Here is a 23842-nt window from a genome sequence, read left to right as displayed (position 1 = left end):
TTATATCAGGCCAGGATCACATCCATGAGTTGATGTTGCTGCGTTTTGGGACCGATAAGACGTTGTTATTTATCAGTTGTCTTTAACAACAATGAGAGATCATCTGTAAAACCGTTACTGCAATATATGAAGTGCTTGGCACCGACATCTTCTTCTCTTTCTCTGCATGGTAATGGTGACATTCCTTATCCTACACTGTAAGCTAACTTAGCAAGCGCAGTTTTAAATAACATGACTAAAATGCCAGTATTTTAACCTGCTGCGTTTTGTCGTTAGCTTATGTTAGTGTCATTTAGTGTTGACAGTTTGCAAACATCTAGTTTGGAGCGATAACATAATTATCAGCTCGAAGTCTAGCTCTGCTACGCGAGCTAAGATGCTTGTTTGCTTAAACTTTTATCGAGACATTTAAAGTTAGCTCAGTTCTGCAGTGATGCTAGCTAGCATTAGCGAGGTACCTCAGCAAGCTTGGCAACTTTCGCTGCTCGTTAGCATAAGGTCTTGTGATTGTTTTGCCGACACATATAACGTGTTGTGGTGTTAAAGATTCAACGCAACGCTAAGCAGCGGGTTAGCTGCTGCACATCGGGGTTATTGCGTGTTGCCATGGCGATTGTGAGACAGAAGTAGGTCACATATGTTAAGCTAGTAAAGTTTCTCTCAAGATAACAAGCTACGTACACTCGCACAGTCTTAACGTTTGGTTAAGCTAGGTTAACTGCAAGTGCTTGAATGGTGATTGATACACTTTCTGTAAGCTAACATTAGCTGGTGTCACTGTGGGGAGCAGTGACATAGAGCTCGCGCTGCTTATTGTTTTTCCCCGGGAATTGGAGCGGGCCACATACAAAACCCACCAACGGCTGCTAACGGCAACGGACATCTCATAGAGATAGCTTCAAACAGTTAGTTAGCTATATGGTAATAGCTTGAATGCGTCAAAGTATTGAGGTTTTCAAGCTGGTCATGATTTAAGTTTAACTTGGCGTTAACCGCAAAACCATCTTCTTACGTATGGTGAGTAACATTCATGTGTAGTCACTAATAGGCTACTAGCGTTATTGTTGCCATTACAACATTTTAATTACAGTTAAATGTAAAATGTTCTGTTGTTTTTAGGCCCCATCTTTAAGTTAACAGTGATCGATATGAACCAAAACCAGTCCGTCAGTTGGCTAATCATAAGTTAAGATTGGTTGACCCTCCCATAATTCCCTAAATGCCTTTTCTTGTTTGTTCTTTAATGTAAGTTAAACGTATGTAACTTGGTTGTTGTTCTTGTTCTGTGGTCCCATGCAGTGATCAGTATCTCTTTAGTTGTGAATTCCAGCAAGCTTTTTCCATGACGGTGAAATATCTTTCTCCTGCTATGTTTTTAATGTAGACTTGTATACCTCGCCTTTTGTTCTTTGTGGTGACCAATATACATTTTGGTGTGAATTCCAGCAAGCTTTAAGTGTGGGACATGGCAACAGGAGGCACTCCTTTTGATGACAGTGCAGAAGAGCTGCACGACTGGACTATAACCAATGGCAGTCTGGAAGATAGACTCAACAACCTGGTAAGACAGAACCTAAAATCAATGTTGCTCTATCTTGTTCCTATCATGGCTTATTAATGTAATCGTATGTATGATATGTGTGTTACACAATATAAAAATATGTCCCTATTAAAGTAAACATTTATAATAAATATTGCATTTTTTTTTGCTGCTCATCAGGACTGGGGTGTTCAGCAGAAGAAAGCAAACCGATCCTCAGAGAAAAACAAGAAGAAGCTGTCAGCTACGGTGGTGGAGAGCCGCCTGACTAATGACATTTCACCAGAATCCACCCCTGGGGCCGGTCGCAGGAGATCCCGCACCCCTCATTCCTTTCCCCACATCAAATACTCCACCCAGATGTCTGTCCCAGACCAGGCTGAGCTGGACAAGCTGCGTCAGAGAATCAATTTTACAGACCTGGATGAGGTGAAAAACGGCGGCACTTTATTAGAAATCGTTTCTGGTTTTACATATGTCTCAGGCAAACATAAGCACAAAGATGCACATGAGAGGCACACACACTGATGATTGTACAAAGCTTACCATTTCAAGATTCACTTTTATTATATTTTCAAGGACATGCTTATCAGACTCTTCAACAAAAAAATGCATGCTTCCTTCAGTGATAAAATGCCAAAGCATTGCCATGAGGCATCGACAGACAGTAAAGAAAAGCAAAATATATATTTTTAAACTCTAGCCTAGGGTTGGTTGGCTAAACTTGTTCTGCTGTGGATTTGAAGTTGGCAGAATGGCAGAACAGAAAAATATGTAAAATCCACAAGGCCATTTCATGGTGAACAAAGTTTAAAATAGTTGTGTTCTGAAAACAAAAATGATTATGAAACATTTCTAACGATTTATTAACAATAAAAAGAGGAGATCTTCATGAAAAAATACCCAAATGCTTAAGTAGTAAATTGTCTGAATTTGATCTTCTTTTGTTACTCAGAGGAGCATTGGCAGTGACTCCCAGGGGCGAGCCACAGCTGCCAACAACCAGAGGCAGCTGGCTGGAGAGAACAAGAAGCCCTACAACTTCCTACCTCTTCATGTGAACACTAACAAAAGCAAGGAGCTGCTCCACCCCTCCTCGTCTGCCCCAGCCACACCAGCTATCACCAAGGAAACCAAGAAGCAGGGCCCAGGACTCAGGGATACTTTAACCCCTTTGGTTCCCAGCAAGGAAGCTCAAAGGCTCACCCGTGGCAGTACAGAGAGGGGGCCCTTAGCGCACAGAGAGTATGGGAGAGGAGAGCCCAGAATAGACAGCAGCCAGGTAACATTGTGTTTGGTTGTTGCCATGGTTTTGTCAGCTCTTACTCTTGTTGATCTGCAACTTGATGCCATGTATACTGAGGATTGAGCCAGACTATGAGGAGTTTGTCAATTCTGGTTACGATATGGTCCAGTTGATTAAGTCGATGCTGAGCTAAAGTATTTACTTAATAAGTGAGACATACTGCTGGTGTTTAAAGGGAAAGTCACAGTTATAGCTAGTTATAGCAAGTCATTCAATAAGTGTAAAGATATTTCACTATGAAACACAAGTGTAAACCGTTTGATGGTGATATAAATTAAGAGGATAAGCATTTATCAGTAAAGGGTCATATATATTCCTCAGTCGTTGGTAGGGAACAGAAACAGAGCTCAAAGAGCTTGATTACATTCTTACTGTAAAACAACTCAAAATGAAACACAACATTGCTCCTAATTGCTGGCTGTGTGAATCAGTATGCTAACACGTTTGCATTAATCAACTTAATATGTCATTTCAAGTCAGTGTTGACAACTACTGCTGCCCCCAGGTGGCCAGATATATCCGGTTTAAGACTACTAATGCTCCTTAGAAAGACATTATTTTCACATTTAAATGAAATTAAGCACTTTTCACATGTAAATGTGGAATTGTCTCGGCATCACTTCGCTTCTAGCTACTGTGTGAAACCAAAACTAGGATAAAAGTGAGGGAGATCTAGTGCAGCTGAAACTAGGCTGTATTTAGGGCAATTTATAAATATGCTACCCCTGGCGCCTAGTGAGTTTTGTGCCCCACCCCTTTCTGCCCTTATTAAGCCTAGTCTGAGCTGTCGCTACAGATGCTGTCGCCTTTCCTTACGTATTCCTATGTCTCCTTTTCAATTACTTTTTGAAACCCATACGCCACCCTCCTCTCTCTCTCTGCTTGGTCTCAGGTGGTGAGCAAACTGGTACAGATCCGGGAGTACATCAGTAAGGCCAGCTCCATGCGGGACGACCTGGTGGAGAAGAACGATGTGCCGGCCAATGTGGAGCGTCTCTCCCATCTCATCGACCACCTCAAGGAGCAGGAAAAGTCATATTTACGGTTTCTGCAGAAAATGCTGGTAAGTCTGTCATTTGTTTATTTTATTTTTAATCTTTTTCAGAATTAATCTAGTTCTTAGCATTTCTAATGCTCGTAGACAAAGGTATACATTCGTTTGTGCGTAAAGCTTGTTTGTTTGCTTATTTATGGTTGAAATGGAACTGGCTTTCGTTTCTATCTTGGCAGCTTTAATTATGTTCATGTTTCATGTGATGATAACATTAGGACATTCAGTAGCCTGCTACCTTCCATTGCAGCAGGTTGGCTTTCTTAATGGCTTGGTATCACTTTGCCTCAATGGAGCGTTTCTGTGAAATATATTGTAGTATTTGCAGGCACTTCATTTTCTGTTTTGCAAACAAAATCTAAATAACTGCAAGTGTTTTGCCCACTATATATATAAATAAACATTCTCATATATAGAACATTTAGAGGAGCTTATTAAGTTTTGAATAATTTACAGCTTTTAGGGTGATACCTAAGAAATGTGAAACAATTGTTGGAAAAAGGGTGTACTGCATACTTTCCTTTTCAGTTATCATTAAGTCTCTTGCTGCTTTTTCCAATATGTCTGTAGACACGGGAGAATGATGAGGATGAGGTGAGGACCCTGGACTCCCCAGTGGGCTCAGGTTCACTTGCTGAGAGCACTTCTCTTAACATTGAGGTACGATCCTCAAATGCTTCAAATGCAACGGTGTGTACCTTTGCATTAAACCTTTATAATTAAAAGGTAATTGCAATTTATGTAAAGAAAGCAATTTGTCTTTGATTTGCTTTTCTCGTTGTAAGTTAGATGTATTTGCTGTGTCAGTACCCTTTTCTGCTGAGTAGCATCCCAGCACTGTTTTGTTGTGTGCAGTGTTTGTAATGCTATCTGGATGGAACTATTGTAGGGTGGACGGACAGAAATGGTGCGAGCTGACCAGAAGGAAGAGTTGGAGAATCTGCGTAAGCAGCACGAGCTGCTGAAGAAGATGCTGGAGCAGCAGGAGCAGCTCAGGGCCCTGCAGGGCCGACAGGAAGCACTAATGGCCATGCAGGACAGTGCAGAGCAGGCACTGGCTGTGATTGAAGACACTGGTGAGATACAGTCACAGGCCTATTCACAATCGCAGACAGTAGTATAGATCACTTTTCTTCCAAACAGAAATACATCAATGAGAACTCAGTTGATATCCTTTTTAAGAAACAGTTATTACACAAACTGATTGTATTAATAGAAGGTATATTTGTGTTTTAGTATATTCTGGTAAATATGTCAAGAAATGTATCCACTTAATGTCATATTTGATGCTGAACATAAACAAACATTCACCTGGTTTAATACATTTGACATGTGTTGTCATTAGTTGTCACAGAAACGACAGGCAGTGTTTCTGGCCTGAGCATCACATCAGAACTGAATGACGAGTTGAACGATTTGATCCAGCGGTTCCACAACCAGCTGCATGATTCTCAGGTACAGTAGTAGAATATGCATTTGGGCTGCCATTGCCTCTTTAAATAAAAGCAAATATTTCCTGCTTCCTGCTCCGAACTGTCTTCTGACTAAATACCGCATTATGTCACTATGTTAAGCTATTTACTTTGCATCACTTCTCATCTGTAATTATGGCTTAGTCTACCTCTGACTTGATAAGCCATGTCAACATGGGCAAATATCTATTAACTGTTAAATAACAAATGTTTAGCTCACGTGTTTGATTATTTATGTCTTGTAGACTAAAGCAGTGCCAGACAACCGTCGGCAGGCAGAGAGCCTGTCCCTCTCCAGAGAGGTGTGCTGGTCTCGGGCTCCCCAGGCTGTTGGTCCTCCTCAGCACAGGCCTCTCCTCCACTCGGCCTCTGGCCCCCACACTGGCCTAGACATGGGGGCAACAGCTGCCAGTGCCAAACTCACTAAGCTCCAAGAACTCCAAGACAAAAAGCAAACCATGGACAAGATCCTACAGGAGCTGCATTCACTCAGAGACCAGACACTAAACAACAACTCATGTAAGAGTATTTTCAAAGGCATGTTTTGCAGTAATATGTGGCGTTTTTACCTATAAAGTGTAGATAAACTGTAAGTGATTCTTTTCAGGTCGTGGCCTGTCAACACAGTGCAGTCTGAGTATGGGAGCGTCATCAGACTGTCCATCTGCTCTCTGCTCTAATGGGGCCTCAGCTTCCACTCCCTTCCATCCTTCACTCACACAACACCAGAACAGCTCCAATTCCACAGACAAGCTCAGGTAAACACAACAACACACGCAGCTGAATAGGCAGCTCAGATATCAGCAGCAGGGAGTTGTACAGAGTGTAGTGAAAGCTTGCAGGCAAGCCAACCAGTTTTAGCCTTTGCTAAAGTCTTCTTGATCACAACGCGTAGCACCCATGCTTTTATAGAGGTGCTTTTCTGAAGGTGACTCAACACAATTCATTTTTGTAGAAGGGCAATTGTGTGACGTAACCTTTATTATTATTTAGCTACACATTCACATTTCATCTAAACCTTTTGTTCTTTTCCTTACACAGGAAGCTAAAGGAGGTCCACAAACGTTTGAATGAACTGCGGGAACTGGTTCAGTACTACGAGCAGACTTCTGATATGATGGTGGACGCGGTCAATGAGAATGTGAAAGAGGATGATGATGAGGAAGAGGAGGAGGAAGATGAGACAGAGGACAGTTCAATGTTTGATGCCCTTTTTGACTCTGAGCAGGAGAACCGCCAGCCTGTGACCAACATCAGGTGTGTTTTATTTAAACAAGTATACTTCAGGTTAAATGAAGAGTCATGGTCATAAAACATTCTTAAGGTAATATGCGATAAGAAAGTCATTGTATAGTATGTTGCAAAATTGTTGCACAGAGAGGCGAAATCCCTCCCTTTCCGGGGGACCTCGATGGGACCTTATTTCGGGAAAAGTATGTATTACATCTTTCGATCCCGTTTGAATTGTGCCACGAATTACACATATGCTGTTTGTTAATTTTAAAAGATAATTTTGCAAGTTAAAAAAATTAAAAATGTGTCGTAAAACTGTGAAGTAACACTTTTTTCTGTGTGAAACCGCTCAATGAACTACATCTCCCGTCTCGCACCACACTCCAAGACGTCAGTCACGTTGGAACATTTCACTTCTTTCTTTCAGAATGAAGTGAAAAGTATTAAACGAGGTGAAAATCACTCCAAGTCTGGGCATGTCGAGAGCTGAACATACACACAAGGGGAGTGAGTCGGTTCCGTAAGAGCCAGCATGCGGGACGGGATTCTGGGATTTGTAGTCTTTCTAGTTGCGTATTTTTCATAGTCTTATATTTGAACAGTTTTACGACAAACTGTGACTGGAAAAGATTATTTAAGATTGACAAACATCATATGTGTAATTCGTGGCACAATTCAAACGGAATCGAAAGATACGTTTTCTCTCCCCATTGACTTAAATACATACTTTTTCCGAAATAAGGTCCCATGGTCCCCGGAAAGGGAGGGACTTCGCCTCTCTATTATACTGAAACCCTTCCAATTGGAGGAGATTGTTGTGTTGTTGTTGTTGTTGTTGTTGTTGTTGTTGTTGTTGTTGTTGTGCTCAAGTTACAGTCTGTTGAATTCTCCTTCTGGCCTCTTGATGTCTAAATAACAGTCCCTGCCCTTTCTGTGTGTAGGAACCCACAGCGCAGCGGGAACTGGACAGACTTGAACAGCCTGACCAACAGGCGCGCTGTGAGGGGCAGCGCCACTAACAACCGTGATGGCAGACTAAACACAGAGTGTGAGATCAACAACCGGTCAGCAGCCAACCTCCGCAGCCTCAACATCCCATCAGCCATAGGTACACTCATGCACATGCTTGCATTGAGCCGTGTTACAGCTGATGGTCATCTTCCTTTGTGTAGTATTGTATTTTCCTTAACCCTTCGATGCACGAGTGACTGGACCCTACACTCTTCCAGTGGGTCAAAAAGGACCCGTATTAGAATAATGTGTTTTTATGCCATTTTTGTCATTTTGGTTAAGAAAAATCACTTGTATAATATTTAGTATTATATTTTGGTTCACTCACATTTTTCACTATTTATAATTTTAGACATTTTTTTTACATTTTGAAAAAAAAACGTTTTGAACATATTGATACAAAGATCTCCGCTATTCTGAGACCCTCACAGTATTCCAGTATTCCATTTTCAAAACTCATCTCTTCTCCTCTTGTCTACTCGTAGCCCCCCCCCCCCATCAATCCATGCCGGTTGATCAAGTTTGATAGTCCTATACCCCCCACCCTAACCTTCCCTTATATTGTAAAGCGATTTTGAGTCCTTGAAAAGCCCTATAAAAATATAATTTATTATTATTATAATTATACTGACAGGTATCTACCAATGTCACCAGGGGGGCTCCGTAGGTATCAGTTCTTGCTGTGTAAAATAATCTTCCTGAGAGGTGTCACTTGTAATGTAGTCTGTGTGTTCTACAGTGAATGTATTCCTGACTGCAACTGTGGCTTATGGAAGCTTGGGGTAGTAATACAAAAACTTAAATTAAAATTTTAAATGTTGACGGCATGATATCCAAAACATGTTTTTTGAGGAATAGCTGGAATATGAAATGATAAAAAAATGTAATTACAAAGATACTTCAAGAAAACCACTTCACCGGGTCAAAAAAGACCCACTTATGCATCTAAGGGTTAAAGGTAAATTATTAGCATCAATATTTAATGGCATAAATAAAACTGATTTATAAATGTATTCACACTTGGCAGTATTATTCAGTATCATACTGTGATAAGATATATTGTTTTATCAACAATATGAATAATCATTATTTTCAGAAACAAGTATTGTTAGAGGGATCGAGATCTCATATGAATCTTTGCCCTCATTTAGAGTGCCAGTACAATAGGGACACCCCCTATAATCGGGTGAAGGACGACGATGAGGATGAAGATCGTCTCGATAATGAAGAAGGGGCACAGGCTGCGGCTCCAGACAGCGAGGCTTCGGGGTCGAGTCGAAGAAGCAGTCTGGGGAACAACGGAGGTTTCGCCCAGAAAGTTCATCGGCACACAGCGAAGCAGAAACTCCGGCAGCTTCAGGAGCTGGTGGCCATGGTTCAGGTGAGGCAGACGGCAGCATCACATCAGAATCAGGTTTATTGCCAGGTAGGTTCACACATACGAGGAATTTGACTTGATGTCATGGTGCAGACATAACATATAAAACAAAAAATCTGTAAGGACATCGTAATAAAATATAGTTAAATGGCAATAAAATAAAGCAGTAATTTACATGGAAATAGAATGCTATCAATTACTTATAGGATATAAAATATGAAATAAGAAATATGTGCAGTGAGCAGTATGAACATTGTGTGCATTAATGTAATGCATATAGGAACTACGTTGTGGCTGAGGTAAGTGTCAGTGGCCGGGCCTTGTTTAAGAGGCCGGTAGCGGAGGGGAAGAAACTGTTCAGGTGGCGAGAGGTTTTGGTCCTCTAGAGGGGAGGGGGGTGAACAGTTTGTGTCCAGGGTGGCAGGGGTCGGGCACTATCTCCCCTGCCCGCCTCAGGGTCCTGTGTATGTAATGTTCTTTAGCAAATCAAATAAAGGGATTTTCTTGATTGGTTACCTTTTTATGGGAATAGAAAACACCAATAAAACAAATAATAAGCTTTGGACTACAAGGTCATTGTTCAACATTAGGTTGGTTCTTTTAACAGCTGACTATTGATTTGTTTCTGTACTAGAAAAATGTGATGACATGTCTTATTATCTAATATGAATGTAATCAATGTATGGATTGTGTGTTTCTGTCTGTATCCAGAGTGATGACACTGATGGCACAACAGCTAATGAAGATGAAGCTATACACCAACAGCCAAATAATACCAGAGCTACTGTGGCTAGGTCTCTGGGAGCCGGGTCCAAACAGAGTCCCAGAGAACTCACTCTGTCCAGCAAAGCCAGGTACAGTGTTTAAAGGTCTGAACGATTGCCTGTACAGTGGTCCCAAAACATTCATTTGACTTAGTTGGCAGCTTTTCCTTCTTCGCTGTGTGTTTTTGGTATTCAATGACTTTGCATCGCATCAACACTTTAATGGACACAGGGAGAAGCTGTACGAGGAGAAGCTGCGTCAGCAGAAGCAGGAGCTGAAGCAGCTTCATGAGGAGCGCCAGAGGCTCATTGAAATCCAAGGCAAGATCCACGACCTGCAGTGGGCTTGCCCTGACCTCCAGGTATGGCACACACGCACACACGCACGCACGCACATACATACATACATACATACATACATACATACATACATACATACATACATACATACATGCACACATAAGTACTCACACATATTCACATCTATACAAGGATTGGCTGAGCAGTATACAAATCAGATATTAAAAAACATGTGTGGAAAAGGTTTTGTTAATATTTTCTCCTACCTCTTTAGAGCAGTTAGGGGGTGGCCCACATATCTATCAATAACAAACGCAACATACTACAGCCTCCAAAAGGACCATACATTTTAATAATAATTTGTATAAAACATTTTTAAAAAGCGAACATGCATGAAACATGCATAGTGTATGATAGTGTGTTGTCTCATTTTATTGTGTAAGACTACATCATTTTAACATAGGTGTACCTAATAAACTGACACCTGCATGTACATCTGCTGTTTCTTTAGAGGGTACATTATTTGTATTTAACCTGTAACTTGTGGTGTCCTTCCTAGTCATCTCTGTCCAGCGCTGTGAGTCAGCAGGGCTTACTGAGGAAGCTTCCAGTTGCAGTTTCCACTCCAGCCACTGTCCTGCCCTCCCCCTCCGGACCCAAAACCAACTCGGCTGTGCTTAAACCCACGGCTCCAGAAGCAGCTTCCCCTTCAGTCACTGACAATGAGGTAACATACCCCCCTCCCCCCCGCACACAGGAAGACTCTTGGCTTCCATTGGTCAAATGTCCGAGGAGATCTGTACTTTCGAACCGTTCAGAACACAGTTTACAGGTCCTCTCTGTTCCTGTGTTGTCAGCAGCTATGGTCTGAGATGCGTCGCCACCAGATCTTACGGGAAGAACTGCGTCAGCGCAGAAAGCACCTTGAGTCCTTGATGGCTGAACACCAGAGGCGCAGTGGTCTCGGTGACTCCCCCAGACAGATGGATGACTCAGAGGGCCTAGCTTCACCTTCACAGCCAGTCAGTAGGGATGAAAGGTAGGAGGCTTATGTTGCATTTGAAAAGTAGGAGATATTTGCAAGTGAATATCAGACCCCCCCCCACAGCAGAAACATTGAACAACAGGAGCTCTCTCTCTCTTTCATATGCTGGGAAATAAAACTGAAAGTTATTCCAAAGAAAACAAGATATTTCTACCTTTTTGTTTTCTTTCCATAATTAGGACAATGGCTACCTGGGGTTCCAGTCCCTGCCACCTTGATGACGATGACGATGAGGATGATGATGAGGATGAATATCAATCAGAGATCGGTGCAGAGGAGGAAGAGGAGCATGAAGAATGTGCAGATAGCAGCTCTGATGACGACATCCACATCTACTCATCCAGCAGGAACCAGTGCTCCTACAGTAACAGGAAGAATCAAGGAAGGTCAGTCGAAGTGCAGGCAGAAGGAATTCTATTGGGCTGATTTTTATTTTACCATGATTTGCTCACTTATCTTTTTGTTCCTAGCAACCTGAAGCCTCCAGCAGCCTTCTCAGGTGAAGGCAGTGGGAATCCATCTCTTCAGAACAAGGCTAATGCTAAGCAGCAGGAGCAGCAGCAGCAACAGGCAAGGATTATGAACCAGTCTGCGAGCAGCCAGCATGGAGCTACACGGCGACAAGAGAACCTGCGCTGGGCCTCTGAGCTCTCCTTTGCTGAGGGCTCGTCTCAGTGGCAGGAGCAGGTCAGCCAGCTGCAGAGACAGCTGGACTTCAGCACCAGCATGTGTCAGACGCTGCTGCAGGACCAGCAGGTTGGTGCTCTGAACAAAAACATACACTGACACATTTGTCCAGATCAGGTGTTTCTTTTTTATTTACACATACACTGGCACTGATCTGGATTATGGACACAAGCTTGCACCACATTTGGAGAAATCATGTACAGGTTTAATGAAATCATCTATGCTCATAGCCAGTGGGGCGAGCCGTGACTTTTATACCTAGGCCCGAGTTATCACAGTGGAGACTTCAGCGGAATATCAAAACAACGGCACGGGGTGCAAAATGCATCACTGAAAGCGACCCTCTACCACACAAAACAACACCTGTAAATAACACAATTTGTGTTCTTTGAAATTGTAAAGGGTATTGCATTGTGCTTGTTACTTTCGTTGCAGTTGTATGTCTTAAGTGTAATTTGGCATGCTTTGATTTTGAAGGCGAGTTTACGCTGTTGACAGGAAGTTGTTGTTGCTATGGAAACAAGAACCGCTTCCCAGCAGGCGGAACTTGTCATAAAGTCCAATAAAACCCACCCATTTAGAGGGAAGATATGATTGGTCAATTGTACTGTCAGCTGACATTACTCTCTCGTTCTGTTACTATAGCTGGGCCCTCTGCGAGCCCTCTGGCCTTATCTTGAAAATTGTGTTTTATACATAGATTTTTTTTAGACAGTTATTTTGTGCACCAGATTGATATATTTCAGGGAACAAAGGAATAATTATAAAATGACCTGTCTACTTCTTAACCAAGCCTTTGTTGTTTCAAACAAACACATTCTCTCGCCTCCCTCCACAGACACTCTCTTATATGTTGCAAACCCTGCTGACAGGTCAGTACAGTGTGTTTCCCAACAACGTGTCATCACCACAGGTCCACCTGATCATGCACCAGCTCAACCAGTCTTACACCCAGCTGGCCTGGCAGCAAAACAACGCACAAAGGTAAAAACAATACCTTACGATAAAATCTTTATTTATATCAAGCAGTTCATCTTTTTAAATGTTGGATACTCTCTCTAACGTTTGCTTCAGGCTAAAGCAGGTCCTGAACGACCTCCTCCTCCAGCAGCAGCAGCAGCAGCAGCAGCAGCAGCAGCAGCAGCAGCAGCAGCAGGGTTCCTCCTCAGCAGCAGGGTGGCAGACCCAGACCCAGAAGCCCGGCTCATCCCAGGAGTCCAGCTCCGGCCCCTCAGCCTCCCCCGGTGTATTCCTCCCCTTCTCCTCTAACCTGCAGCCTTCTACCAACAACATGTCAACTGCAGCCTTATCCCCATTCCCTCCTGGTATGACACACACATATCTTTTTAGCTTGGGATTAATTCTGTCACAAAGCATGTCTAGATTGGTATGCATTAGGACCAACAAGTTAACATATGAGTGCGGCTTTAAGGTTTATAGTCTCCTTTCGAGCAACTGAAGTATTTGTTGGTTATGATGTGAGGTAGAGTTTTAAAGAAGCTTTGCTTTTCCAAAATCAATACAAGCATGAGATTTCATAGGTCATTGCTTTCATGAAAGTCTTGGGAAAGCATTTTAGCAAAAATAGAAAATCAGAATGTCTTAGAAATGTAAATACAAAACATTTAGAAAATATTTCTTTCTACATGTAATTCATTTAATTTCATTTAATTTCAAAACCTTTATTTACCCAGGTGTATCCCATTGAGATCATTGATCTCTTTTTCAAGGGAGACCTGCTCAAGTAGGTTCCACATGAAATATAAAAACATAAACGGAACAACAAAAAGGACATCTTACAGCATCATTACAGGGATTACAATTTACAATAACTATCCACATGAGCAGGTACCAACAGATTGAGTAGCATCCAACCAAGCTTTAATAATTCTTGTTACATGCGTAGACAATGTTAATGTTGGTGCTGTTACTGATATGAGTAATTTTAATTTGTAAGTACCGTAAGTGATTTTAAGATGTGCAGAAATGAAAGGCCAAAGAAAGATGTGTTTCATGTGGAACTAAATTGATGCAGGTCTCCCTTGTAAAAGAGATCCATGATCTCAAGGGACCAATCTGTCTAAATAAAGGTTTGAAATGAAATGAAATGAAAAGACCAAAGAAAGATGTGCAGAAATGAAAGGCCAAAGTGTCCTGATTTATTGTTTTTATTTTAACATTAACTTTTCAAAGTCAGAAAATAAAGTATATTTTCTTTCTTTCCCTCTGCAGGCTTTAACTTATATCCACTCTTCCCTGCTCCCATGGGCGAGTTCCCTCAGAGTGCAGCAGGCCAGCCCGCCCCCGACCAGCGGAAGCAGCAGTTAGACGCCTCAATCAAAACAGAGTTCATGAGCTTCCCCCCTCCACTGCAGCGCTCTCCTCTGAACACCACCACAGAGACGGGGTATATTTAACAGTTCTGCCTGAAAAAAATATATTAACATTTTCTTATATTTATCCATTGAATAATATTGTTGTTGATATATTTGTTCTCCGTGTGACCCCTCTAGAGCGTCTGGCTGGCTTAATACCTCGTATGTGAACAACACCGTCCAGCATCACCAGTCCAACACGGAGCACCAGGAGTCTCCCTCCTCCTCCCCCATGTTTGCCAGCCGCCATCCCAGACATCAACAATTTGACAGAGCATCACAGGAAAGCTTCAGCACCATGCCTGACCCTGTGGATCCCACCACCATCACAAAGACCTTTAAGGCCGGACGCAAGGCCTCTGCACAGGCCAACCTGGCCTCAAGAACCAAGACCCCCAACTCCAAGAGCCGCCGCAGGAGGGGCAAAGGGCTCAAGAACAGTGAAGGTATCAAGTTGAATTCCCAGGGTGTCCGCGGGGTCTTAAAAAGTATTCAAAGTTGATAAATCAATTCAGTGAAAATGAAGGCTATTAAAAAGTATTAAACGGCATTTTCCAAGGTATTAAATGTTGTAGCTTGTTTTCAATAAGTATATAAATGGTCTAAAGAGGTTGTATTCTACAGTCTGCCTGAATGTAATCATTGCGTAGGTGTGTAGTGTGATTCTGTGTGGTTTATTGATTGCATCCCGTTGGATTTGACGTCATCTGAACAGGACATCGCACGCTCACTGCTTGATAGCGCGTGAAGGTCCGTTTACGCCGGTTGTTAAACAACATCGTTATGGGGAAATGCAAGTCTGCGTCCAAATGGTTGGAAGATAAGGAGGAAGGACAATCAATACGGTGTATAGTCAATGTGAGGTAAAGTGTGTCGCCAATGTAACCGGTTAGAACTCAAAGTGCCGATGAGGTCTTAAAATGTATGGAAAGGGTCTTAAAAGGTCTTACATTTGACTTCAGGATTCCTGCATATACCCCGGTGTGTTTATTTTCGTTTTGTGTTTCCCTCAGGCCATGAGAGTGACAGTGTGAGCAGCACTGCAGACTTTGTCCAGGAGAGGGCGGCGCTGTCCCGTCAGAAGGATCAGAACAAGAGTCTGTTGGACAGGCTGACCCAGGAGAAACTCGACAGCAAATCTAATCTGGGGAGCAAACGAAACGACCTCTCCTCTGGTGCGAATCAAGCCGTGAAAGTTATCCGATCCCCCCCACCCCTCTTGTGTCTGTGTTTTTTGTCCTTTTTATGTTAAGGACCAGATTAAGCTTTTTAAGTGCTATTTTGCCCTTAATTGAGCATCTTGACCATCTCTAATTCGTTTTGCACATTTGTCCAGATCATGTGTTTTTCATTTTGCCTTAATTGTCTTTGTTGTCACTTTAATTGATCCTACTCGCAGCCTATGCTTGGAGGACACCCTTCCTCTCTAACAGAATTGCATGCACAGAAGCACCAGGTAAACCCAAGCTTCATGTGCTTGTCATTATGTCACATAAACATCCCATGCATCTTCTGCTTTTTGCTTGTCCGAAACCAAATCTTTTCATTATGATTACAGAGTCCCATTTATTTCCCCGTGTAGGAAGTTATATTAAACATTAACAACAAATCTGTCATATCTTGTACTTGTAGACGCAAGCAGCGACTTCTCCCTGTTCGAGGCGCTGAGGGAGACCATCTACTCTGAAGTGGCTACGTTAATATCCCAGAATGAGTCCCGTCCACATTTTCTCATTGAGCTCTTCCATGAGCTGCAGCTGCTGAACACAGACTACTTACGGCAGAGGGCGCTGTATTCCCTGCAGGTCTGTAGCTGCTGTAGAGTATGACAATATATATCCTCCTTGCATGGCTCAGATCACAGAATAATCCGTTTGATTTGAGTATAGGGTGAAGCTCCTGTCTGGGTTTTGGGTCAGAAAGGTTTCTTAGCAGAATATCTGGTCAAGTGTCTAAAAGATCAGAAACATATCTGTGATGAAACTGCTTCCAGACATAATTAGGCCGGTCTGCATCAATTTAAATGTTTAAAGGTCATATTCTTTCCCTTAGCTTTTTGGAAAGACCTGCAGAAGATAATGAGAGACAATTAGGAGGAGGAGAAAGGAGACTTTTGACATTTCATTCATTAAGCTGTTGAGGACAATGGGTTTCAAAATGTAGGATAAAAGCTGGTTGAAATGTGGCCTTTAACATCTGACCATGCGGATAAAGAAGAGATAAGAATAGGTGGAGAAATCATGAGGTTAATTTAACTTACTGTAAATATGTTCCAATGAATTGTACTTTATAATTTATGTGAAATGTATCTGGCAATAAGTTATCATTACATTACATTTAGCTGACGCTTATCCAAAGTGACTTACAATAAGTACATTCGACCAAGAAGATACAAACTGAAGAAAACAGAATCATATAAGTACATCAGGTTTCATAGAGCTAACACATTTCAAGTGCTACTCAACTGGCTTTAGATAAGCCAGTCCTTTATTAGTATATAAGTGCTTTGTTAGTAATTGAGTGCTTTGTTAGTCATTCTATTGCTCGAAGTGGAGTCGAAAGAGATGAGTTTTCAGTCTGTGCCGGAAGGTGTGCAGGCTTTCTGCTGTCCTGATGTCAATGGGGAGCTCATTCCACCATTTTGGAGCCAGGATAGCAAACCCACGTGTTTTTGCTGATGGGAACTTGGTCCCCCTCATATATGTATCATATACATGTATCCCAGTTAAGCTTATTGAATTAGAGTTGGAAGCAAACATACTATGGTTTGAGTGTGTTTGTGAGTTTATCTACGATGTATCTTTATTTGTGTGATTTTTATTTGGTTTTTAAATCAATCGGAACTTTAAAGTTCTTATAAGGCTGGGCTTGTAAATAAATACAATGTCCCCTTGAGGACCTGCCTTGATGACAACCGTGTCTCTGTGTGTTTGTGGCAGGACATAGTGAGCAGACACCTGTCGGAGAGGAGTGCAGCGGAGGAGCTCCCCCCCCTCGGCCCTGTGGTGTGGGCTGCTGGCTCTCAGTCTGAGCTCACACCCAGTGAGAGTCTGGCTACCAGCGATGCCGTAAGAGACGCATCTTCCAGTGTGATGTTCTCTCACATTCCTAATGTTGTTTGTTCTTTTTTTCTTTAACCCTCCGGGATCATCCGATTGGACTACGCTAATTAGTCATTCGGGACACAAATGTCCACTGCAAAAGACTTTGGTTTCAATCTTTAAAGTAACTTCAGCCCTAATCAAAAATACCAAATATTGAATCATTTTCAGGATTTTAACCCTTTAAATGCCATTTTGAATACATGAAACCTGTTGTTTTTCATGATAAAAACAGAGAAAACTAGTTATTTTCCATATAATACATATCTGGGGACTGGCTTTTTTATCACAGTCTTGGATATGTCAAAGATTACTAACAGAATTGATTTTGGTGCATTATTAGTTTTTGCACAAAATTAGATTAAACTAAAAACTCCCACATTAGTCATTCGGGACAAAAATGTCCACTTCCAAAAACTGCTATAAAATGATAACAGATTAATATTTTCTTAAACTTTTTGGGGTTAAATCTTTCAATCAACTTCAGTCCTGATCAAAAATACCAAATATCAAATTATTTTCAGGATTTTAACCCTTTAATATGTTGTGTCCCTCCATATTGAGGCTTATACCACTCCTAAAGTATTCCTCTCAATCCTTATTGGCATCCTCCCCCTATTCTTCATTTCAATACATCTTTCATTAGCTTCTCTCAGCCTTGCCTCCTTTCGTCCTCCCCCTGCCTTGTCTCTTCTCATCTTTACATGTCTCTCTTCATTCTCTCATTTTAATTTCCCTCCCACCGTCTTCATTGTCTTTGAATTCAACTTGACAGCATGGCTTCAGAAACCTGTCTATAAAATAATGACCCTCATCTCTCCGTGTCTCTTTTGCCACATCAGACACGTGTTCTTTGTTCTCGACCACGGTCTCTCCAGTTCTACTAATTGGGTGACGGGTCCCTTTTTCTGTCTCAATAATGCCTGTTCAGGAATGATGGATGATGTTTAATTTTTGATGTTAAAGAATGGCAAGAGGAGTCGACATATGCTGAAAAACCTCTTGCCTCTATAGCCATCCTTTCTTCTATGAACCGAACAGTTTGGGGTCCATTCTCTTGTCAGATATATGTTGCCGGTGCCTAAAACTGGATGTTGTTCTTTTTCAGGAGGTGGTGGAGAAAAACCTGAGGCTCACGATGAAGAAAAGGGATGATGCAGAATCTGTGGGCAATGACAGCAACATGTCAACCTCCTCCAACCTCGAACCATTTGCTAACGATGACCTGGGTACGGTTATGCATGTAGACATTATTTTGGGGCTGAAGCTATACCTATCTGAAGCTGCTTCCACATCTGGGTGTTCAACTGCTTTGCGTATAGCCTTTCAACTAAATAAACCACTTTACAGCTCAGGGTCAACAACACAGAAAACTACCTTTTGAGAAATGAGTTTGGGAACTTCAGTGACACAGATTAGGAGTGACGGTGATTAGGAGCTGGCTTACTTACGTTTGATCCTGTCGTGTAAACCTGGTGCGAGAGGCATTCATATCCATTACTGCCTTCTCTCTCTTGCCTCATTGATTTTGAACTTTTGTATCCCTTTTCTTTCTCTTTTTTCACTCTCCTTTCTTTTCTGCTCTGATAGGCAACACAGTGATTCATTTAGACAAAGCTCTGGCCAGGATTAGGGAGTATGAGCGCATGAAGCTTAAAGCTGAGTTTAACCCCTTCAATGGCAGCTCTGCGGGTGCAGGTGAACTCTCACTTGCTGAACATCCTTCTGCTTCCCTTGCTGCCCCAGTGGAAGGTACCTCATCTCATAGCCTTCCTGAGTACACCTCAACCAAAGACCCGTAGCAGCACAATCATTGCCTTTGAATGGCGGTTTCATTTAGCATAAATATTCAATATAAGGATTTGTGTGCAGGAGGAGCAGCTGGTGATGTGCACTGCCCTCAGATCGACACCCAGCAGCTGGACCGTCAGATCAAAGCCATCATGACAGAAGTCATTCGTTTCCTTAAGGTAGGACAACACACACAGAGCTGCAGGGCGGATTGTTGTCTTACCAGTAGAAAATGCACTTAAATTGAAAAATAATAACTAAATCATCACATTTGAAAAGTATTCTTGTTGGTAATTAGTTGCTAAAAGCTTTTTAAAGGTAAAACGAATATGTCTTCATTACTGGCTACAGCACTGTGAATTTGAACAGGGTTAAACCACTCTGTTATGTCGATGTTTTGTTATTAGGAGAACATGGATGAGGTGTGTTCCCTCCAGCTGTTGACATCTGTGCGGCGCATGGTCCTCACTCTCACCCAACAGAATGATGAAAGCAAAGAGTTTGTCCGCTTCTTCCACAGACAGCTGGGAGGCATACTGCAGGTATCAAAACACCCGGTTCCTCGAGGTGACACTAAGCAGAGAGGATGATCAACAGCTCCCCTGACATTCCCTCCCTCTCTCTCCTCCAGGACTCACTCAGTAAATTTGTGGGGCGTACTCTAAACGAATGTGGCGAAGATCTTCTGGTGGAGATCTCCGAGATCCTCTTCAATGAACTCGCCTTCTTTAGGCTCATGCAGGATTTGGACAGCAGCAGCATCGCCTTGGCAACCAAACACAAGAATAAGAAGAGGGCTGAGCCACCAATGAGAGCGAAGAACAGTCTCAAGGTAAGTCGTTTTTATAAATTCAGGCTTCGTAGTTTTTATCATATAATATAAGTATCAGGGTTCTTACGGTTTTTAAAAACCTGGAAAAGTCATGGAAATTCAAAATGCTAATTCCAGGCCCTGGAAAAGTCATGGAAATGTAAATAAGTTGCATCAAATATAATTTATATTTTATCTAATCGCCGAAATAGTAACACTATAATGATAATAAATACTGTATCGTATAGTAATGAAACGTAAAATGGCATTTAACTGACGAGGTATTTTGCTGGTGAGAGATTTGAGTTGCTTTAGCGTGTAGAGGCTAGTTAGCCTATTTGATTTGTTTTAGATAGGCACAACATGTTTCATATGCAGACCTTATTTTCCTATTCCCTGTTAAAATAAACAATTTTCAGTGGTACCGCTGAGAAAGAGCAATTGTTTTGGTCATGGATAATGAGGTAAAGGTCATGGAGAAGTCATTGAAAATCATTGGTGGAAAAGTGTATGAACCCTGAAGTATGAATGAGGAAAAAGTAAACGATGCTGCGGAGGCATTTGTTTGACTGAGACTGAATTACACTCTTTATGTTAATGTTTTCCACCCGTTAGGAAAATACAGTAGCAGGTGCTGACACATCAATGTCTCCGGCCTACACTGATGAAGACAAGGTCAGTCATTTAAACAGCGATAATGAAATGGTCGATACCACTTAGAACCCCAGTAATCTGCGTTACAATAATGTCTCTGTTGTTGTTCCTGCAGGACCAAGATGAGGCCGAGCAGGAAGGAGCGGCCAGCCTCCAGGAGCTGTACCTGCAGAGGGAGAGGAAGACCACCAGGAGCAGTGAAGCGTCAGAGGGGGAGGAGGATGAGCAGGACGGTCAGGGAATCCGTCTGTCAATCAGTAAGTGGAAATATCATGAAGGCCTCTTTGGTAAAGCCCAACATCCAGTCAAATCTGATATTTGAATGTTGTTATTATTCCCTACTTGTGTTTTTATCCTTTATATGGCAGGATACATTGTTCAGTAAGTTACAACAAAATCTACTCAAGAATTTTAAATGGTTTTTACTAGGGCTGTACGTTTGTTTGAGTACTATTCGGGTTTCAATTTCATTTTTTTTCTTTTCATTTTCTTTTTGTTGAATTGATTGAAATCTCCAATATCAACGTAAGAGCTTGTGCCTCTTCGGGGGTTGCTAACACTTAACCATAAACGTTATCGTTTACTTTCTCCGTCTTTATATGTAGATATTACTTTTTCTCCATTAATCTCCGTCACGTTGTTTCCATAGCAACAACAGCAACTGCCTGTCAACTGCACTAACTCTCCTTCAAAATAAAAGCATGTCCATACAAAATAGAAAGCCAAGCCAAATTACACTTAAGACATACACAACTGCGATATCCTTTTCAATTTCAAAGAACACAAATTGGGTTGTATACATTAACACATAACTATAAAACAACAATACTGTAGAATAACAAAATGAATGCTGTGAATAAACCGAAATACACGTGTTGAAGCGGTTCGCTGCTGATTACTACGCGGTTGACAATAATGTTCTATCAGGGTGTAATATCAGTAGTTTTGTTAAAAAATGTTTTGCAGGAAATAAGCATAACTCGCTATCAAATGCTAAAAAGGACTGGATTATGGATTATAACATTTAAATATGGTCTAATTTAATGATGTATTGCTGTGGATACCTGCATTAATCTCACACATTTGCCATCATTGTGTTGTGACTCTGTCAGGTCTGTCCAAAGCAGAGACTCAGGCTCTGACGAACTACGGCAGCGGGGAGGATGAGAACGAGGAGGAGGAAATGGAGGAGTTTGAAGCCGGACCTGTGGATGTCCAAACATCGTTGCAGGCTTCTGCTGATGGACAGGTGGAGCGGGAGGTCAGTGATACAGTTAGTCATTAAGTTATAGTTTTTATATAAAATATCTCTGATTATTAAACGTATTCATTATTCATTTGAGCCTGTTGTTGTTTGATGCTTCAGGAGACGATGCTCAGCCAAACCCACGAGAGCAGAGCTGAGCACAGGAGTTCAGAGATCCATGACGGTGAGGCGCTTTACAGGGGAATGTCGTTCAAGCTAATAAACAGTCAAGCTGGCTCGGTCTGAGAGACTTTGTAGTTTTAGACTCTGCTTTTTTTAGGCCATTAATTAGATCAGATTTTCATTGTTTTGCAGAAATGAACAACTCAGCTGCTGTGACTGCAGAGCACCGTGACATGAAGGAGTGTCATAGTGCTGAGGAGGAGAGAGGAGGAGGAGCAGCAGCTGCTGCCTCTGAAGAGCCATCTGATGAAGTCTCCCATCACCCGGACCCGGACCCCAAGGAGTCCCACACCACGAGCAGCCCGGACTCAGACTCTCCCGTCATGATCAACGTAGATGTAAGTCCAAGCTTAAAAAAAATAGAACTCAGGATATTTATATTTATCACATTATCTGATGTATCTCTGCAATAACTGCATCATTATTTTCTAATAACAAACTGAACGCCCTTTATCGGTGCTGTTGTGATCTGATCTTCGGCCTTTCATTGGTGCAGGAGATGGGCTCCGGTAACACGAGTCAGAAATCTGACGAGGAAGATTTTGTGAAGGTGGACAACCTACCACTGCAGCTGTCCGTCATGTGTGAGGTGTGTAACAGCTGACACATCCAATGATACGTTTTCAATAAGTGATAAGTAAAGCAGTAAAGGTGTTTAATCCACTGTGAAGCTGCTTTGTCTCATGATGCGCTGTGCGCTGTCCCGTCAGGAGGAACTGCAGAAGAGGATAGTGGAGGAGCAGCAGAATAACAGCCTGTCAATAGAGATCCTCAACGGGAACACGGAATCGCTGACGGGGCTGGTGGGAAATCCCGCAGGCCCTGAAGGAACCAGGTAAGCATTAAAGCTGAGTTGAGTTGAACACACTGTTTCCTTGTTGCCATGTTTACATCCTAGCAGGAATGTGTGTTTGTACATAATGAGTGAAACCCTGTGAGAGTAAATTATGTTTTCTCTTGTTTTTCAGACACTCTCGGTGCCCAGAGCGCGTAAAGATTTTTACAGATTTCTCTAAATCTACTGGTTTTTTTTTTTTTAGCAACACTATGCTTGCACCCTCAATCTGTTCTGGATGTACGGTTGTTGATTCTCTATCTGTTAGTTTTAACGAGCAACGGCTCAATATCTGTTACAAGTTAGCTGTGACTCTTGACACACAACGGATAAAACTACACATAATCAACACTTAGTTTATTTTATTCCTGAATGTTTATTGTGATTTGCGGGTGATCTGGGGGGGGGGGTGGTCTTTATGCTGCTGATGATTGACAGTCAAGCCTCTGTCTGAATCTTTATAGTCCTTAAACTCCTGTTCAGATTCGCCTTAGTCTCCTTGCTTCTGGGATTCAACATGAATTGTGGTTTGTTTTTAAGTGTTTTTTTGTCTCGGCCTTATTGTTACACGGCTCGTCTTTCTGCACTTGGCTCCTAATGATACAGAGATGACTGTAGGATTGAAGTTCAGTTGTAGCCCGGCTGGTCAGAGCGATTCCTTTCTCCAGCTTGAACACTTTTTCCTTTGTCAGAGCTCAAAGCTTAGATTTACATTTTATCCTGTTAACACATCTTTATATACCGTTCTGTTCATGTTTTTCCTCCATTGATTTCCATGTAATTAAAATGTTGACTAAAGTAATAAGTTTGAAATAATAAAATGCTGGAACTTTAAAGAATGACATGTTTGTGAAAATGTCTGCCACAATTTCAATGATCTATTAATCATTTGTCAAAAAGCTAAATCCAGCTTCTAAAATGTGACAATTTGTTGCGTTTCTGTTCCTAGAAGATAGTAATCCTAATAATACTTCCTGGGTTTTGAACATCTGAAGTCATCCTTGCGTCCTCTAAGAAATTGTGGGTAGTGTTTCTCATTTTATGGACGAAACAGTATAT

At 41.8% G+C, this 23842-nt stretch overlaps 1 protein-coding gene across 1 annotated transcript; it reads left to right on the top strand.

The window, feature by feature from the left end:
* Nucleotides 1-3: 3 nt before the first annotated feature.
* On the top strand, nt 4-23041 carry pcm1 (pericentriolar material 1). Its single transcript, XM_034085521.2, is given in 41 exon segments — nt 4-169; nt 1447-1561; nt 1721-1969; nt 2496-2822; nt 3739-3909; nt 4468-4587; nt 4787-4973; nt 5243-5352; nt 5615-5888; nt 5977-6127; nt 6411-6626; nt 7544-7710; nt 8765-9039; nt 9703-9845; nt 9988-10117; nt 10615-10782; nt 10913-11094; nt 11280-11486; nt 11571-11856; nt 12626-12771; nt 12862-13112; nt 14020-14194; nt 14301-14608; nt 15176-15337; nt 15562-15618; nt 15795-15967; nt 17102-17230; nt 18372-18492; nt 18854-19015; nt 19136-19233; nt 19462-19596; nt 19686-19886; nt 20481-20540; nt 20635-20776; nt 21632-21780; nt 21886-21949; nt 22081-22286; nt 22445-22537; nt 22659-22760; nt 22762-22783; nt 22917-23041. Coding segments are annotated over 40 exon segments (6441 nt in total). The 5' UTR covers nt 4-169; nt 1447-1465; the 3' UTR covers nt 22943-23041.
* Nucleotides 23042-23842: the final 801 nt, after the last annotated feature.

The sequence above is a fragment of the Pseudochaenichthys georgianus genome, chromosome 1, assembly GCF_902827115.2.
Source record: "Pseudochaenichthys georgianus chromosome 1, fPseGeo1.2, whole genome shotgun sequence".
Taxonomy (NCBI): Eukaryota; Metazoa; Chordata; class Actinopteri; order Perciformes; family Channichthyidae; genus Pseudochaenichthys; species Pseudochaenichthys georgianus.
The sequence above is the reverse complement of the archived record's forward strand: the minus strand, read 5'-3'. Positions and strand labels throughout refer to the sequence as shown.